The 20,064-nt window shown below is 44.9% G+C and overlaps 1 protein-coding gene across 8 annotated transcripts in view; it reads right to left on the bottom strand.

Moving 5' to 3' along the window:
• ERC1 (ELKS/RAB6-interacting/CAST family member 1) overlaps positions 1 to 20,064 on the bottom strand; it is a 578,436-nt gene that overhangs the window by 80,936 nt on the left and 477,436 nt on the right. The window contains exon 17 of one of the 8 annotated variants that reach the window (XM_044991224.1): positions 11,756 to 14,987. The exons of 5 other annotated variants lie outside the window; for them this stretch is intronic. In XM_044991224.1, the coding sequence (XP_044847159.1) occupies positions 14,976 to 14,987 (12 nt within the window). In that variant the 3' untranslated portion in view covers positions 11,756 to 14,975. 2 more of the 8 variants (XM_044991215.1, XM_044991205.1) reach the window with 2 other exon arrangements.

Below are 20,064 nucleotides of genomic sequence, written 5' to 3'. Positions count from 1 at the left end.
ACATACTTGCCAGTTTCACTGCTGCCCATTACTGAATAGCAGCAATGAAACTGACAACAATCATGTCAATTTCAGATAGCAGCTGCCAGGGCTTTGAGGGGCCACAACTCTAGGCAGCCCCTCCATATGGATTATTCCTTGGCCAGCTGGCTCCCTGGGCTGCCTGACTCTTGGAGTAGCTGACTCACCAGGCCCCTGGTGTCATGCAGCCCAGGAGTCTAGAAGCCCTCCGTGTAGAAGGGCTATCGCTGAGCCGGGGACCCTAAAAGCCCAAAGGTTCCCAACTCAGAGGCAATCTGTGTGGCACAACTGCCCCAGAACCGTGGAACCTGAAAAGCCAGGGTCCCAGTCTGTCCACACATTGGAGCTGCTGATCCTAGATGCCCTGAGCTTCCTGGCACTGGGACAGCCCATGAGGTGGGTCTACCTTGGAGTCACAGACCCTAGAACCCTGGGGTCCCCAGCAGCCCACCAGGTGAGCTGGCAGGAAAGCAGGAAGGTTCATTGAATGTTCATTGAACCTGATATGTTTGTGCAAAACATTTCAGGCTCAACAAATTGGCATTTTTAGACAAAACCCTGTTTCATCACCCTAGAGGAGTAGAGTACAGTATTTCTGTTCTAATGGCAACATTTTGAAAAGCTCCACCCTGAATGGGAAGGAAGGAAACGACAAGTGGCAACAGATTCCTTACAGTCTCCTACACAGGCAGAAGACAGTAGATCTCTCTCTCTCTCTCTCCCTCCCCCCCCCCCCGGCCAACATTTTCTCCCCTATAGAAATGACACATGGTAGCATCTTTCCTCTGGTAAAGAAATTTCTTTTATCTCAGTAGAACAGGGCAGAAAGGGAAAGTTATACACTTAAGGAAAGAGAATCCATGACTTCTGTTGAGCACCAGTACAAAATTACATTTTTTATTGGTGCATAATGAGTGTGATCGGGCTCCCCCTTGCCTGTTTACGTAGAACATGCAAGCAGTGTTGTCGGTCATTACTTTTCTGTTCTGATTCCTTATGAACTGTAGGAAGTGGAGGCAGGCATTGTGGACAGCATGGAATTCAAGCAGATTTATGAGTAGCCTTGTCTTGGCTGCGGACCATAACCCCTGAATTGTGTGATGTTGCAGGTGTACTCCCCACCCTATGGGGGAGGCATCCATGTTATCATCTGTGATGGAGGATCCTGTGTAAATGGGATCCCCGAGAACACGTTGTGTGGTTGAGTCCAGCAGGCTAGTGATTCCTTGACTTTGGGAAGCATTGATAATCGTCTGTTTAATACGTGTTTGTTTGGTCTGTATATGGTTCCTAGCCATCCTTGTGGGCAGTGCATATGTAACCATGCGTGTTTCACCACAAACATGCATGCTGCCATGTGGCTCAGAAGTTGGAGTCATGTGTGGGCTGTAATCTGTGGGCTTGTCCTCACTATAGATATGAATGTCTTTATCATGTTGAATCTGTCTCCTGGAAGTGATGCTTTTGCAGCCACTGAGTCAAGGAGAAAAGATCCTTCTAATGCAGAAAGTGGTGCAGCACCAAGAGCTTCGGTTCCGAAGAGTGAGGTGCCAATTGTATTGGAAGTGCAGTGTGCAGAGCCGGTGCAGTCTGTGTTGGTGTTGTTGCACTACCAGTATTGGGCTGTGGCATTGTAATCGGGGCGGTTGTCAGTGCAGACTCCTTTAGTGCTGTCGGTGCTGTGGTGGAGATGGGTGGCTAAGAGCCAGAGGTGAAAGTAAGCTGGTATGGTATGGTACAGTGTCAGGACTGGACTGGCTTCTCCGGCGGTAATTTAAAGGGCCCAGGGTGGCAGGGCTCTGGAGGTGATTTAAAGGGCCTGGGGCTCCCCACAGCGGCTGGAACCCCCGGCCCTTTAAATTGCCTCCAGAGCCCTGCTGCCGCTACCCCAGCCCGAGCCCTGCCGCCCCAAGGTAGTGGCGGCAGGGCTCCCACGGTGATTTAAAGGGCCCAGAGATCTGCGGTGGCCGGATCCCCGGGCCCTTTAATTCTCCCCAAGCACTGGGGCTCCCAGCCACCTCTGCAGCTGGTAGCTCCGGGGTGATTTAAAGGCCCTGGTGCTCCCAGCCACAGTGGGAGCCCCAGGGCCTTTTAATCTTGAAAGGCCCCACCTCTTCCGGTTGAGGCCACGCCCTGCTCAGGACTCCGGCGTACCGGTAAGTCCTTTAAGTTACTTTCACCCCTGCTTAGAGCCCTTAGACTCCACACTGGAGCACTAGGTTCCGGCGGCAGCCGACGCACAGGCGGTGCCAGACATGCCCAGTGTGTCATAAGTGTTGAGCGGCGGTGCTGCTAGCACAGATGAGAGCAATTTGGTCGGGGACTGTTTTCTGCTGGTCTGTTTTCTCTGAGGCGAAGAGGATTTTTTGTGTGGATTTTTTGGTATTTGGAGACGGTGGTGGTGAAAAGACTGTCCGGGAAGAGGTTTCCTGCCCTGGGTCGGAGGCTGGTCTTAATGACTTTTCCAGCAAAATGAGTTTCAGCCTCAGGTCTCTATCTCTGCGTGCCCTCACCCAGTTTGTTACAATGGGCACATTTCTGAGGAATGTGAGCTTCCCCTAGGCAACGAACACATTGAGTGTGCCCACTGACACAGGCATTGCCTCTCTGCACGTGCATCTTTTAAATTCTGGTGAACCAGGCATTTCTCTAACTTAATACCAGCTGTACTAAAGGAGCAAGAAATAAAAAAATTGTTTTTGAAAGGGATGTAAAAGTCTAAGAACTGAAACTTAACCTATCTAAACTATCCTAACCCACTAATTTATCTAACAGTAGAAATGAAGGTTTTTAATGGGACTGCTGAGCTCTGTCTCAGGCCAGGGATGGTTGAGAAGGAACTGAGGGGTCTGGGTCACACGTGCTAGATGAAGTGCCAATGGCACACGAGGCAGGCACCGTGCATGTGCGACCTGTACAGGCACTGCTACTAAAACTCTCCGAGCAAAGGTGCAGGGATGCACCATCGCCTGGAGTGGAGCACCCACAGGGATATCTCTCAAAGAAGAACTATCACTTCCTTGCGCTGTGACATGATTGATGCCTGGCATATGCACAGTCCAACACTTAACAGACTTTTTTTGGTGGGGTCGGGGGTGGCATGCTGCATTGCAATTCAGAGTTAATTTCCAGATTTCTGCAACCTGCTGAATATCTGTATCTTGGTTTATTCTCCCCCATATATATTACTTTGTATTTTTCCCAATTCAATCTCATTTTGTTATTTCCTGCCCAGATTTCTAACCTCTCTGTCTTTTTGTTTTGCATTTTTCCACTACATTTCTGTCTCATTTAAAAATGATGGTATTACCTTTATCTCCCAACCCTTTCTCTCACACAATTTTCTGGAGAAAAACCCCTCACTTCACTCTTCCACACTAGCCATCTTCTCTGTATCCTTTGTTTCTTCAGTCAGAATCTAGAGAAAGTGCTGTCATGTCTCCCAAGTCAACCCTCCTTGATAACTTTGTTTCTTGCCTATTTTTAAAGTATAGAGACAGTTTCTTGCTGTACGGTGTGTTGTGATACTCTACTTAGGAAATGTTATTAAAAAGCTCTACTATATACTATGGAAAGATTCTATATGAACATGCATGTGCAAAAACATGGTTTGAGCCCCTATATGGGTATAGAGACATCAATGTGTTATTGAATTGGAATCAGATCTAGTTTATATGTAGGCATGTAGAAAGCGTGGCAGGAGATGGTCATAAGGGTTGGAGATTACTGATGGCTAAAGGTGGTATGTCATTCCTTTTGTTAGCTAGTAAGGCCCCATGCTACTGAATCACTGCTTTATTTAAGAGAAAGTTTTAAAGTCACAAGCTTGTTATGCCTCTTAACAAGCTATGTATAATTGCAGACCTTCTGGCTTGTTTTATGGCTCCAGTATGAACCAGCAAGTGGTAGAAGGGTGGGTTGATGTTTTTGGATCCCTGTGCCCAGTGTTCTGGTATGGCATCTTATGCTTTCCAATGATAATCCATAATCCTCTTGGAATTGCATCCAGCTATTTTTAGGGCTCATACATAGAGTTGGGTGACATTTTTTGGCTGAAACAGTTTTTTGCCAAAAATGCAGATATGGCAACACCTAAATGTTTCATGGTTTTTTTGGTCAGTTTTGCTAAATTGTTCATTTTGGGAAAAACAAACAAAATTCAGAAAAATTCTAAACATTTTATTTTGACATTTTTATATGAAATGTTTTGATTTTTCAATTTGAAATTACTTTTCCTTTCAAAATTTCTTTTAATTTTATTTAAAAAAACATTCAAAGACATTTTAAAATGGTCAAAAATGAAACAATTCATTCGACCCATTAATGAAGGTTACTTACCTATAACTAAGGTTTCTTCATGATGAGCTCTGTATATTCACACTTATGGAATGCTCTGACCACTGAACTGAATAAAGACTGCATGCAGTACGACTTTCACCTTGTTCTTTTTTTCATAAGCAATAAACAACTTGGGGGACTATCTAAATTGCTTAATCAGTCCTGTCTAAATAAAAACCTAAAGGCTTCTAACATCCAGAGTATGTAGTTTAGCCTTCCCCTCTTCAATATGAAGTTTGGGAAAGTACACTGGCAAAATTTTATAGACTGGTTTATATGAAAATATGAGATCCTTTTACGTAAAAACATTGGGTTTGTACAAGAACTGTGTGAAAAACTAAATGGCTGATCAGCCATTAATGCACGTAATTCACTTTGGCTATGTCTACACTACAGCAGCACAGCTGTATAGATGGAGCTGTGCCCCTGTAGTGCTTCTGGTGAAGATGCTCTAAGTCAATGGGAGAGAGCTCTCCCGTTGGCTTAATAACGCCTGCTTCCATGACGGGTGGTAGCTATGTCGGCAGGAGAAGCTCTCCCACACAGCACAGACCACACTGCCGCGTAGGTTGCTGTAACTTATGTCACTCAACAATGTGGATTATTCACACCCTTGTGTGATGTAAATTAAACCGAAGTAATTTATAGTGTAGGCATCGCCTTATATGCCTTGCAGAGGTAAATGACTATCAAAGTCACTGTCTAAATAGACAAAATCAATTACAGCTTCCCAAAGGCTCAGAGTGAGGTCTTATCAATTGTGAGAGCACTATGTTTAAATCCCAAGATGGTATAGGATATCTTATTGGAAGGTATAAATTACTGAGGCATTTTAAAAACCTTTTAACTATATTATTACTAAAAACTGATTTTTCCCTCCACAGGCACATGGTATGCTGATATGGCTGAGAGATGAATCTTCACTGAAGATAGTGAGAAAGCTCATTTCTTAAGGTATAACAAACATTGTAAAATGAAACTAATTGGTGTTGCATATGGATCTGCATCAAAATATTTTCTATTTATGACTAGAACATCTTTGTGTTGACTCTTCCCTGGAATGTGACAATACATTTTGCACATCTAATGAACAACGTTTTTCTAACAACCCTAGAGCCCTATTCCCCATGCTGTTAGATGAAGAGACTGAAGATCTGGATGACAAACCATCCAGTGTTTTTTCAACAAGTCCTGTACTAGCAGCAGAGGTTCTATTAGTCCTCTTGACAGGTGCATTAAGTCTGGATACCATTGTTGCCTGGCCCATACTGGTGCTACTAAAATTACATTGGCTTTGTCCTGTCTTATCTTGTTTATCACTCTCTGGATGAGTGGAAATGGGGGAAATGTATACATTAATCCCTGTTGCCAGTGTATTTAAAAAGCATCTGATATTGAGTCCCTGTTGCTGTCTGGTCTCGAGCAAAATTTCTGACACTTCCTGTTGTTGTTGGATGCCAACAGATCTATTATCAGATTCCCCCATGAACTGAAAAGGTGCACTACTGCTTTGTCGTTCAAAGATCACTCATGCATCTGACATGCTGAACAAATGGATTGCTGCTGGGTGAACATCCAAAGACTTTTGCCTTCCTCCATAACTATAGGGAATGAGTCCCCCCGCCCCTACCCCCCTTGCTTGTTCAGATCATACAACATCGTCATATTGTCTGTGACCAACTGAACTCCCTTGTGTTTTACCTGCTGTTGAAATGACTTTAGAGCCAATCTGACCACTCTCAGCTCTAATACACTGATATGTAAATTCTTTTTGTTGGGTGACCAACGAGCTCTAATAACTTGTTGTTTAAGTGAGTCCCCCATCCCAGTGTGGATGCATCAGAGGTAAGTATTGCTGGAGTATTGCCTTCATTACATTCTGATCATTTGACTGCTACATTAGTGATGTTAACATCTGCTGTGGAATTATTAATTTTTGAAGAATGTTGTCTAAACCTGGTTCAAAACTTATTGCTAACCAGTGCTGAATACCCCTTATCCTAAAATGAGAATATGGTATCACTAATGTGGTTGATGCCAACAGACCTATCAACCAGAGAAAGAGGAGGATTGACTGTTGCAGGAATTTGAGATAGACCTTTTATTTTTATAAATCTTTCCTCTGCAAGAAGAGCTCTTACCATGGTTGAATCAAGTATGGTCCCTACAATGAGGGTCCTTTGGGTTGGATTTGAAGACAACTTCTCCCAAGTTATTTGTAATCCCAGACTAGCAAAGAGGAAACATTTGTTTTTATTTAATGGGATGTCCTCTTGTACCACACTGTTATTAACCAATCATCCAGCTACAGATACACAAAGATCCTCTGCCTTCTTAGATATACTGCTACTACAGATAGGCATTTTGTGAACACTCTGGAACAAATAAAAAGAGGACTTTGTACTGAAAATGTTCCTCTCCTACCCTGAAACATAGATAGTTTCAATGACAAGTCTTACTGAAATATGGAAATATATTCTTTTAAATCTAGATCTGCAAACCAATCCTGAAGGGAAAGAGAAGGGATGATAGAAATTAGAGATAACATGTGGAAATGAAATTTCTTTATATAGTTATTAATTTTCTTAAAACCAAAATAGGATGAAGATCCCCAGTCTTTTTTAAAATTAAAAAATAACATATAAAAACCTCTCCCTCTCTGATCTGGTGGTATCACCACCATTGTTCTTAACTTCAGTAAAGATTGAACCTCTGCTCTTAGTAAACCAAGGTGAGCTCGATCCCTGGTCAGGGATGACATAAGGGGTTGTGGTGGGGGGAGACTCTTGAGCTGAATTGTATAGCTGCATGCAATAACTTCCAGGATCCAACTGTCAGATATTAACAACTCCCATTTGTGATAAAATTGGGACAAACAGTCCCCAAATTGTCCAACCAGAATGGTTTATAACTCCATAGACTTATGTAAAATCTGAGACTTCGTAGGAACCACAGTTGATGAAATAAAAGAATTCTTCCCCTTCTTACTACAAGGCTTATAAAATTTCTCTCCTGTTAATGTTCAGAGGCTTGATATTGAGGCTGATGACAGTAGCTCTTCCTGTTAAGGAGCGAATGTAGAAGATGAAGAATACTGTCTTTGATAACTAAATGTTAGAGCTCTAGACTCTCTCTTATTCACAGGAATGAAACCTAGACATCTAGCTGTAGATCTCACATTTTTAATTATTTCTAGTATTTCATCCATCTGTATGCTAAACAGACCTTCCCCTTCAAAAGGCAGATCTTCAATCCTCATCTTCATTTCATGGGATAAGTCTACTGAACTGAGCCATGAATGCCATCTTAAAGCAATGGCTGAAGCTACTGCCCTAGCTGAAGAATCAAATGCTGCTCTCCAATGCTGCTTGGCAACATTCTGTCCTTCTGTGAGCAGGTATTCACCAATCTTCTATGTTCCTGAGGTAAAGTATTAAGGAATGGCAACATCCTACCGCATAGATATCTTTTGAAACTGTTTTTTTCTTTGATTCCATACCAAGCAGGTAACTATACTATTATTATAACTAACTACTAGCAGTGTTTAACTGTGTAATAACTAACATTTAAAACTAGCGAACAATCACAGATCTGGAAGAATTCCAGAGCTCCACACTGTTCAGCTGGTCATGGTTAGAAGGAACTGTGGCAGCTGGAGCGCCAGGCCCTTTTATACCCCCACCCTGGAATGCTCAACATTCAGTGAAGGGAGGGGCTAGTGAAGCCCTTGGGAACTCCAATGGCTACTGCTAGCTATAGCTCTAATGTTCAGGCTGAAGCAGTTGGAACATCCCAAAAGTGGCAATATGCAAAGGACACGCGAAGGAGAATATTTTTTTTTTAACTTCTCAAAACTGTAAGTGAACCAAAACATTTTCCATTCAGCTTTATTCATACACTGTGTGTGACACAATTCTTCAGAAGAAGACAACACATTCTGTCTTTCCAGAGAGGGGCATCTGGTTGCAATCCTGACATGTAAAATGAAAGAACATGGGAACTTTTTCTGATAAAATTGCCTTGTAGCAGATGAGATCCCATTTATTTTCCCCAATTCTGAATCCTTTAATACAGTGGTTCTTAAGCTTTTCCATATCAGTACTTATTTTTCCAAATCATGACTGTTCTGAGACTGCACTTCTTTTTAGCTGGAATCCCCCCATCCCATTTAGTCATGTAGGGAGTTGCACCTCATAGGTTGAGAACCTATGTCATATTCCACCCCTGAAAGAATCATTTAAAAATGCCAAAGCTGATCAGTAAAGTATTTAGTAAGGTTTGAGCCAAGTTCAGCTAAGAAAACCTTGTATCTTTTGTGAGCTCAAACAAGTGATTCAAAACTTTGTCACATGAAAGCCAACAAACTTCAGTGTGGAAGAGGAGATGTGGATAACGAGTGCCCATTTCTTCACACAAAATAAGACTGAGGCATAGATTGGCGGGCTTACCTTTAAAAAAATTCACAACTTTTAAGTCTCATCAAGTACTTTTTTCAGTTCCACTGGTATCCGCTTTGTCGCTATACTTTCCCAGTGCACTGAACAATATGTTCAAAAGGCAAGATTGGGTTCTAGTCACAAAGTTGCTGAGTTTTCATGCCAAAGCTCAGGCTTCATAATGCAATACACAGTGATGCCAATCCAACCCAGCTGCAAGAACTAATTGTTCAAAAGCTTCAATAAATTTCCCCTGAGGAGCATCCTGTCAGTACACAGCAAACAGGAAGTCCTTATATATGGACCATTCCCGAGCAAACCAGCCAAATGTTAAAAGTTGGGCACAATATGACATCTGCAGTTTTATCCAGTTGAATTGACAAGAACTGGATCTTCTGAACTCTTCTAAACAGCTATTCCTGAACAATCTGCAGGGATGTCATTAATTCATCAGCTAACTGCATCACTGAAGAGGGAAACTGTTTTTACCTGATTGGTGGCAGCAGTTCCCAGCATAACGTCCAAGACACAAAGCACAACCAACGTTTCCCCAATTACATGAAGCTTGGTAGATTTCACTATTTGTAGAACTCTGTGTAGCCCCAAAAGCTAGTCTCTTTCATCAACAAAAGTCGGTCCAATGAAAGATATTACCTCACCTACCTTGTCTCTCTAAGAATCATTTGTCAGGTACTGCGACAACTGTTTTGAAATACCCTGGTAGGTGACAAGCATTCTATTATGTGCTTTGGTCCAAGTGCACCAGAGTGGAAAGTTAGATTGCAGCACAGATCCACAAAATAGAGGAAAGAGTAAGGAAGAGAGGATGGTTGCCACTGTCCTGCTGGCTCCATGGAATACACACTATAACCCAGTCAGCTTCCCCTTGTGGGGAAGGTGGAAAGCAGGAGGCAGCTGCAGGCAGGTCCCATCTGGGCAGGGAGACAAAACAAAATGTTGGCCTCCTGGCTGCAGCAACATGGTGAACTCCATGGCAAAAATACTGCATTCTGTGGCTTATTGGAATGTCAAATTCTACGATCACCAAATTGCAGACTCCTTGACAGAGATGAATGGGAGCAATTCATACGTTTTAGAGCAGGGGTCTCAAACTCAAATGACCCCGAGGGCCGCATGAGGACTAGTGCATTGGCCCGAGGGCCGCATCACTGACACGCCCCCTTGCTGCCCCTGGCCCCACCCCCAATCCACCCCTTCCATGAAGCCCCGCCCCTGCCCTGTCTCTTCTCCACCTCCTCCCCTAAGCGCGCGCAGTTTTAATAAATATATACACTCAGTAATGCACCTCACTCAAAGGACAAAACACGCACTTAGATTTACTGCCTAAGGCTCTGGGAGGGAGTTTGGGTGGGGGAGGGGGTCTGGATGCAGGCTCCAGGCTGCGGCAGGGGGTGGGGGTGCAGGCTTTGGGACGGAGTTTGGGGATAGGAGGGAGTACAGGGGTGAGGGCTGTGGGGCTGAGGGTGAGGGGTACATGATGCAGGAGGGGGCTCAGGGCTAGGGAAGAGGGTTGGGCTGTGGGGTGAGGGCTGTGGATGAGGGGTTCATGATGCGAGGGGGCTCAGGGCTAGGGAAGAGGTTTAGAGTGTGGGGTGAGGGCTGTGGATGAGGGGTTCATGATGTGGGGGCGCTCAGGGCTGGGGCAGAGGATTAGGGTGCGGGGGGATGAGGGGTTCATGATGTGGGGCGCTAAGGGCTGGGGCAGAGGATTAGGGTGCGGGGGGATGAGGGCTCTGGCTGGGGCTGAGGATTAGGGTGCAGGGGGATGAGGGGTTCATGATGTGGGGGTGCTCAGGGCTGGGGCTGAGGATTAGGGTGCGGGGGGAATGAGGGCTCTGGCTGGGGCTGAGGGTTTGGGGTTGGAGAGGCTCAGGGTAAGGGAAGCCTGCCTTGCCAGTACTGGCGGAGGGCAGGCACTAGGACCCTGCACCCTAATCCTCAGCCCCAACCAGAGCCCTCATCCCCCCACACCCTAATCCTCTGCCCCAGCCCTGAGCGCCCCCACATCATGAACCCCTCATCCCCCCGCACCCTAATCCTCTGCCCCAGCCCTGAGCGCTTCCCTTCCCTCCCCCCCAGCCCGGCCCCGGCGGGTCCCGCTTCCCTTCCCCCGGCCCCGGCGGGTCCCGCTTTCCCCCCCCCTTACCCGAGCGCGTCTCCGGCGGTCCCGCTCAGAGCCGCGTGGTGAGGGGGCGGGGCTGGGAGCTCCACGCCGAGCGCAGCGCTCAGCCCAGAGCTCCCAGCCCCGCCCCCTCCCCACGCGGCTCGGATCGGGGCGGGGCTCAGGCGCTCGGACGGAGACTCGGCGCTCTATGCGCCGAGGCTCCAGGAGAGGGGCGGAGGCGGGAGCCTCCGCTCTTCTCTTGGGGGCCCCTGCGGAGCTCCCCTGGGGAGCTCCGCGGGCCGCAGGGAAGAGCTCCGCGGGCCGCATGCGGCCCGCGGGCCGCATGTTTGAGACCCCTGTTTTAGAGTATCATTTCAGGCAGTCTGCAAATTCAGGTAGGCACCATTGCATCAGATTAAACTTTCAAGATTCTCTCTGTCAGGGCAGGAAATATATATATTTATTATATAAAAAGGTAGGAAAGAAAAAGGGAAGGTGGCTGTTACCTGCTCAGGGGCTGTGACCCACAGGTTGAGAACCCCTGCTATAACGCATTCCCATGATTTAAGTGCAACAAACTGCCAGCCAAATATATAATATAGGTGTGGTTTGTGCAAGGATAGTAACAGGATGTATTCACAAACTACAGAGTTACAATTTAAAATGACTGATCTCACAGTATTATTATTTATTATTGTATTACCATAGTCATGGATCAGGACTCCATTGTGCTAGGCACTGAAGAATATGACCTTCAGATTTCCATGTTATCAGTATAAACTTTTAGAAGAACCAAGCTCATTTTCAAGGCTCTTGGCTCTACCACTTTCCCCATATCTGAGATTCTTTCCCATTACAGACCTCTTAGGGTACAATTTCTTGGGCTGTCAAGTACCAGTAAGATGGTTATAGCTGAGAGGCTGTGTGGTCTAACGGCCGTGGCACCAGAGTGGGAGACAGGAACTCCTGAGTTCTAATCTGGGCTCTTCCACTGATTCATTGTGTATCTTCAGTTTCCCTATCTGTAGAGTAGGGATGATGATACTTACACTTCACTTTAGAAAGGGCTTTGTGATGAAGAAATGTTATAGAAGAGGCACTGGGTGTTATAAAAGCTATATATAGCTATCTAAGTAGCACTGGATGTTGTAAAGAATTATTTTATTTATTAGTATTTGTATGGGGCTTTGAAGAATTAAAATGCTGTACTAAAATTATATTGCAGCCATGAATCTTAATGAATGAGAGCAATATCTGTAATAAACCAAAACAGTTTTTCTTTGGGCTGAGAGCAAACATGGGAAATTTCAGCCCAAAAAATATATTTTAAAAAAAGTTACAAGTAACTGAAAACAAAGCTAATAATAGTTTGCAGTTCTATGACGTCTTTCATCTGAAGATATAAAATTACTTTACAAACAATTTATTAAGCCTCAGTACCTCAGTGAGGTAATGAACCTGCCTCCTCAACTAAAGCTATGGAATCACTACTGAAATGTAACAAATAACAGACTTGACTGCTAGTTGAAGTACAGACGACATGCCTGGCTTGCCAGCATATTCCTTTGAGAGTAGGTTTGAAGGGATCTGAAGTCAGTGGCAGCAAGAATTTAACTTGTGCACAGTTTTATTTTAATAATATAAAAGGAAGAAGGGCAATGCTGAAAGGAGGTGGGCAAAGGAGCGAGAGTAAGTATTAATTCCATAGGAAGGTAAATCGCTGCCATAGGAAAAAATGTTGACACAGCATTGAATGTTACTGTATGGCATTGTGGCATTTCTTGTGTTCTCTTGTGGCTATGTAGCCTGAAGAGCAAGGTTGCGAACAGATGTCACACAGGAAAATATAGGCTCCCAATGAAGACTGTCAATCATGCTTGGCCCTTTTTTCTATTCGTTTTTTGCATCTTTGTCAAAGTGTTTACAAATTTTATTGACAGTTGCTCTATATTCAGGTTTTCCCTTGGCTGTGTCTTTGAAGTTATCAATATTCACAAGGTGAGAGTCTCCTTAAGGGTGTTTTTGAAGCATTCACATTGACTGCCCTTCCTGAATTTTCTGAGTTTCAGCTTGCCAAAGGACTTTTTTCAGGAGTCTCCAATCACCCTTTCTGACAACTTGACTTGTCCGCCTAGGATGAGGTGTGATAATCATTGTCTCGATGCTGGTTGTTTTTGCTCTTTCAAGGATGTTAATGTTTGACACTTTGTTTTGTCAGCAGACCTTCAGAATAGAGCAAAGACATTGCATGTGAAATTTTTCAAATTGCTCGGTGTGTATGCAGTATGCCATGTTTTACACCCATATAAAAGGGATGCTATCATTGCTGCATTGTATATCATCAGTTTTGTTAACAGTATGAAGGTGTGCTGGTTGAGTATCCTATGGCAAAGTCTTCCAAAACCCTAGCTTGTCTTTTGCATTCTGTTTGACATTTTCTTGACCCAGGGAACTGTCACTTGAGATGGTATTGCCCAGGTATGTAAAGTGATTGATATTCTTTAGTTTTGTACCATCAAAGGTGATGTTTGGTTCAGTGATAGTGGCGGATGACAATGGTTGGAACAGGAGTTCAGGATTTTCCAGGCTGAAAGTGAGTCCAAACTGTTTAGTTGCCTCTGAGAACCTATCAAGGATAAGTTGTAGGTTACTTTCACTATGACTAAATAGAGCACAATCAACTGCAAAAAGGGCGTCACATATGAGTTTCTCAAGGACTTCTGAAGAGTTATCCATCAGTTCTGCAGCTTATGTGGATATCCTTTTGAAGGTTGTCAGTTGTATAGTTCAGAACCGTTGCAAAGAAGAGACCAAAGAGGACCAATGTCTCAGCACACAGTCTTGTTTCACCCCAGTAAATATGGGGAATGGCTTAGAGAGGCCATCATCTGAGAGGACTTGACCAGTCATGTCTTCGTGGACTTGACGTATGATGTTAACAAATTTGATGGGGCATCCAAACTTTTCTAGAATTGTCAGAGGCCATTTCCGCTCAGTGTCAAATGTTTTTTTTTTTTTAAATAAAGATCAATAAAGACAGCATACAGTTCCATGTTTTGTTCAATTAATTTTTCCTGAATCTGTTTCTCAACAAAAATCATGTCTGTGATGCTCCAAACTGATCTAAATCCACACTGGATCTCTGGCAGAAACTTCTCTGATACTATTTCAACAGGCTGATTGAGCAAAATACAAGCAAGGATTTTACCATCTACAGATAGGAGGGCGGAAACCTGGTAGTTGTTGCAGTCAGATTTGTTACAATTATGATTACATAAATAAAGGTATCTTTGAAATCCTGAGGACTTTTCTCAGTTTCCCAGACAGCCGTAATAATTTCATATAGATAGTTGACAGTGTTGGGGCCTGCAAGTTTGAAGATTTCCGCTGGTATGTTGTCTTTGCCTGGTGATTTACCTGACTTCATTTGCTTTTGCACTTTTTCAAAGGTAGGTAACTAGACAATTTCTTCATGCTGGGGGTCCTGGGTTCCTCTGCACCTGTGGGTTGACAATAGAAAGATGGCTGAGTAGCTCAGTAAAGTGCTGTGCCCATCTTTCACAGATGCCTCTCTTGTCCTTGATTAAGGTAAATATATCTAAACGCTTTAGTGGAGCTGGCACAAAATTTGATGGGCCATAAATGGTCTTCAGTGAGTTATAAAATAACTTTGTGTTGTTAGTATTGGCATAATGCTGTATTTCTTCTGTCTTTTTCAATCAGTTACCCTGTAGAACATGAAGCTATCTTTGAGCCTTGGTTTGCAGGTAATTGAATTTGTCTCTGTTTGATGTGGACTCGTCGTTTCGCCAAAACTTAAACGCATTTTCTTTTCCTTGTGGATATTTTGGATTTCACTACCATTTTCATGAAACTAATCCTGGTGCTGTCTTTGATTTTTACATAGATTTGAATATATTCACTTTTCAAGCACGTCATTAGGTGATGATATAATGCCATCAAATTTTCCTCTACGTTTCCCTGCAGTTTTATTGATGCAATGGATGTCTCAAGTTTGCTATGTCCAATTTCGGTTTAATCTGTACAGCATTGTTTCATTGATCATCCTGTGGGGGATCCAAAAATTTGCTGCTCTTATTGCTCTGGTGATTTTCATTGTCATCACTGGGTATAGATTTGATTATGTCATCCCAATGAGAATAGAATTGTTTATTTCTTCCATACTGTTCATGACTGGATCACAAGCATTGATAACCACTGGTAATGAATGATCTAAAAGTGACTGAAAAAAACAACAACCCTGGGAAATGTGAGTGAGGGTGGTTTGTTTTTAATCAGTAAATGTGAGTTTTGCTGTTCTTCAGTAAGCTCTGTTCAAGGGTATGGGACCATCTTGCTCACTGTGCCAGCTCAGCCGTTGTCAGATTCCCTGGTTCTGCTCCTAGCATGGCTCCCTGCTAGACAGAAACAATTACTGAGGAGCAAAGAGTGGCAAAACAAGAAGCTTTGTGACTGATAATCTGCGTGGATTACAGGCCTACAACAAAAGCCACAATGCTTCAATTGTATAACCAGTAGCACTGGAAAAGAGCCAATTACACTCACTTCAGCCAGAACTTTCCTATGTTCCTATCATAGAATCATAGACTAAGGTCAGAAGGGACCATTATGATCGTCTAGTCCAGGGGTGGGCAAATTTTTTGGCCCGAGGGCCACATCGGGGTTCCAAAACAGTATTGAGGGCCGGGTAGGGAAGGCTGTGCCTCCCCAAACAGCCTGGCCCCTGCCCCCTATCCACTCCCTCCCACTTCCCACCCCCTGACTGCCCCCTTCAGAACTCCCGACTCATCCAACCCCTCCTGCTCCTTGTCCCCTGACTGCCCCCTCACGGGACCCGACCCCCTATTGGAATGTGGCCCTGCGAACATGGGCGGAGGACTCAGGAGGAGCAGGGGCAGCCACACAGCCAGAGAGAAACGGTGGTTTACCCTTCAAAGCGCCGCTTCTCTCCGGCCAGCTGCGCGGCCGCCCGGTGCTCCTCCTGAATCCTCTGCCTGCATTCGCCGTGCTCCCGCCACCCACACCGCCTGCCTGCTCCCCTGCCCCCACAGTGCAGCCCCTCCCCTCCTGCGGGGTGTGCGTCGGTGCTGAGCTGCCCGAGTGCCCGGCCCTGGGCCCCCTGTTGTTGGGGGACCCCGGACCAGGGCACCCTGTGTTCACTGGTAAATCTGCTCCTGAGCCGCGCCGCCTGGCCGGAGCCAGCCACTGCACTGCCGGCACAGCGAGCTGAGGCTGTGGGGGAGGGGAAACAGCAGGGGAGGGGCCAGGGGCTAGCCTCCCTGGCCAGGAGCTCAAGGGCCGGGCAGGACAGCCCCATGGGCCAGATGTGGCCTGTGGGCATAGTTTGCCCACCTCTGGTCTAGTCTGACCTCCTGCACAACACAGGCCACAGAATCTCACCCACCCACTTCCCTGTATCAAACCCCTAACCTATGTCTGAGCTACTGAAATCCTCAAATTGTGGTTTAACGACTTCAAGGTGCAGAGAATCCACCAGCAAGTGACCCGTACCCCACGCTGCTGAGGAAGGTGAAAAACCCCCATGGCCTCTGCCAATCTGCCCTGGAGGAAAATTCCTTCCTGACCCCAAATCAAATGGCGATCAGCTAAACCCTGAGCATATGGGCAAGACTCACCAGCCAGCACCCAGGAAAGAATTCTCTGTAGTAACTCAGATCCCACCCCATCTAACATCCCATCACAGGCCTACTTCAATAGCTTCTTGAATGGGATGTGTACGAACACAATGCTTTCCCTCACTGTCTGTCTGTTCACTCCTATGCCAGCCCCACTGTCAGGACACTTAAAACCATGCTACAAAGACAATGCATTTTGGCAGCTGAAATATCTTTTTCTAAATCTTGATATAGCTGTACTTGCAGTGCTCGGATATCTGGTGATGGTTGTTATATAAGAACCTGATTAGAATGCTTTACACTGAAGCTACTTCCTAGATGAAGATCAGGCTGACTGTACTACAGTTGAACAACAATACTGTTGCCGCCAACAATATTTCTTACAATACTTCTCTTTGCGTAAAATTTTCCTCATAAAGAGGACATAAGTCTGAGCATACGCTGTGGTTCTGAACAGGATGAACCATCATTCAGAAATCATAGAGAGCTTTCAGTTTTATCCAATAAATGGTGGGAACTCTGATATACAAGTTTTGTAAATAGCTAAACAAACAGATAGATCCAAATTCCCAGAGTCACTTATTTTGAAACATTTATTTTAACTTCTCTCTATTCCATGCAGGGAAAACAATGGCAACAACTTATTTAAAAAATTCAAGTGTACTATCTAGATCACCTACTGGCATCCTTTGACAGGGCCACAATGATATGGCCTGAATCAAAGTCAGAAGTAGCTTGCTCTTTTGGAACTTTGATGATGTTTTAGTCTCACCAACTTTTCTACACTCGGACCTACCTGCTGTTCTACTGACTGGGATACATGATAACAGTGACAATGTTGCCATTTTTAGAAGTGAAGGTTACTTACCAGTAACTATGGTTTGAGAGTTGCCTTCATGCATTCACAATTGTGGGGGCACCATCTCACAAGTGGGGATACACAGACACTTCAAAGAGCACCAGTTACCACAGTATCAGCATTTTGTGCTATGTCCGGGGGTGGCTCCAGGCCCCAGAACGCCAAGCGCGTGCTTGGGGCGGCAAGCCGCGGGGGGTGCTCTGCCGGCGCCGCGAGGGCAGCAGGAAGGCTGCCTTCGGCGGCGTGCCTGCAGAGGGTCCACTAGTCCTATGGCTTCGGCGGACCTCCGGCAGGCGTGCCTGCGGAGGGTCCGCTGGTCCTGCGGCTTCGGCAGACCTCCGGCAGGCGTGCCTGCGGAGGGTCCGCTGGTCCTGCGGCTTCGGCGGACCTCCCGCAGGCATGCCTGCGGGAGGTCCGCTGAAGCTGCAGGACCAGCGGACCCTCTGCAGGCAAGCCATCGAAGGCAGTCTGCCTGCCGTGCTTGGGGTGGCAAAATGCCTAGAGCCACCCCTGGCTATGTCATCAATTTTCTTTGTGGCAGATGAAAAGGAAATTAATTTTCTGATTGGGTAATCTTTAACAGCAGACATTGCCCTAAAACCTAAGACAGATAGAGCAAAACAGGATCTATCTGCAACCCTAAAAGGTTCTGTACAGTTTCCTCAATAAGTGTTAATAAAAACCTGCCAAAAGCATGGAAACTCTCATGAAGTTACATGGTAGTAAGAGAGGAAACTGCTCATCTGTCAGTCTCTTCTGACCCAGTTTTACATTCTTCTATTACAAAGAGAAATGCCTCTACCAGTGGAACTTTACTTTGGAAAAGTTCATAGTAGGAGGAGTGTGTGTCAGGTGTCAAACTGCTGGGTTTCCAGGGAAACAGGTAACTATGGAAAACTAATATTTTGCATGGAGGCTATTCTAGAATCTAAAAAGCTTCTCCTCTCCCCCATTCCCTAAAGAAAGAAATTAACTTGAGAAACAATGAAATCTTTGCAATGCCTTAGCCTCGTGAGGGAAGTCAGACAAATCCTTGTAGGGAGGAAGCTTAAAGTAGTGCACAAAAGCTTGTTTCAGCACTTAGATGGCTATCCTGACATGTAAAATTCTCTGTAAGTCTTAGAAAGTATTATTATTACAGTCCAGTGTTGCTTGTCCACAAATGGCTCATTTCTATGTGGTGGAGCTCATGAGTGGTGAATAATGGCCCCTCATTTCATGCTGCTCTGTGTATGAAGGGGATGGGGAGGAGGAAGATACAGAAGGCCAAGGGGATTTTAATTGTATGTACTCAAACCTTCTGCAAATGCCAAACAGTCTGACCACAGAAGCTGAATTTTGGGCAGCTAGAGGCTTGTAATTGCTCTTCTCACTACCCGCAAGTCAGGGACCCTGGTGACCAAAGCCTGCTCTGCAATCATAAAATCACTGTGAAGTCTACAAGTAGTTATGGGCCAGTGATTGCAAATGTATTACAGCAACAACTGAAAGATTGGTTACTTGACTGTATTTGCAGTATAAGCATTGTAGATCACTACAGGTACACAGAGGGTGTGGAGTACAGGGCAGAGCCCTCTTGTTACTGAGACAAGCAAATGAGGGTTTGTCTACACAGTGGGAAATGTACTCTATGGGGGTATGATTTCTATATCACACTAATGTATTGGTCCTCATGGACTCTGCTGGTGTGCACTAAATGTTCCCTAGTGCCCTATTCAACATGCACTATGTTAAAGTACACCAGCAGGGTTTACATGGAACAATTAACGTGCAACTTGTTAGTGTGCTTTAGAAATCACATTAAAGCGCATTAACCCACTGTGTAGACAAGCCCTGAGAGATCAGCAGTCAGGCACTACACAACACCAACAGTTAACCTCCGGAATAGTCAAAGAAGCATTTCGCTTTTAAATGGAGAGGTTCTGAGAATGTCATTTTCTCAGCTATATACGTTCAGTGTCACTTTCTTCTGCCTTCTTTCTAAAACATGGTTGGAACTTTTTTTTTTTAAACTGTCATGTGGTTCAACAGGATAATGCAGCTACAATGACAGTGGAGCAGATCCTACCCGTATTGCTAGTGAAGCAAACAAGATCACCTTGCCTAGGCAGATATGGGGAGGATGACCAGTGAGCCACTAGTGAGAAGTTTGAACAGATGTTTCTCATGCTGTCAGCGGGAAGAGATGGAGGCAGAGGGGACGATGGCTCATTCTCCCTTCATCATTCCAGAGAAGAGCTTGTGAGAACTGACATGGATAGCAGAAATCTTTTTATAACTCAATAACAAACCCTCTTCTCCTACCTCTAGGTGGGATTTCTTCTTTCCTTGGACACATATTCAGGATAGAAAAGCTCTAAGAGCAAACCTCAGCAAGTGACTAATTCCTCATGGACAATGGCGATGTTTTGGGTGAATATTATGCCTAGGGTGACCAGACAGCAAGTGTGAAAAATCAGGGTGGGGGTGGGGGGAGTAATAGGAGCCTATATAAGAAAAAGACCCAAAAATTGGGACTGTCCCTATAAAATTGGGACATCTGGTCACCCTAATTATGCCACTTAACACAATTAGTGTCTTTTTATAATTAAAAATGTACTGAATACTAGTGAAAGATGCCAGATTAAT

Source organism: Mauremys mutica, chromosome 1 (assembly GCF_020497125.1).
Source record: "Mauremys mutica isolate MM-2020 ecotype Southern chromosome 1, ASM2049712v1, whole genome shotgun sequence".
In the NCBI taxonomy this organism is placed as follows: domain Eukaryota; kingdom Metazoa; phylum Chordata; order Testudines; family Geoemydidae; genus Mauremys; species Mauremys mutica.
The sequence above is the reverse complement of the archived record's forward strand: the minus strand, read 5'-3'. Positions and strand labels throughout refer to the sequence as shown.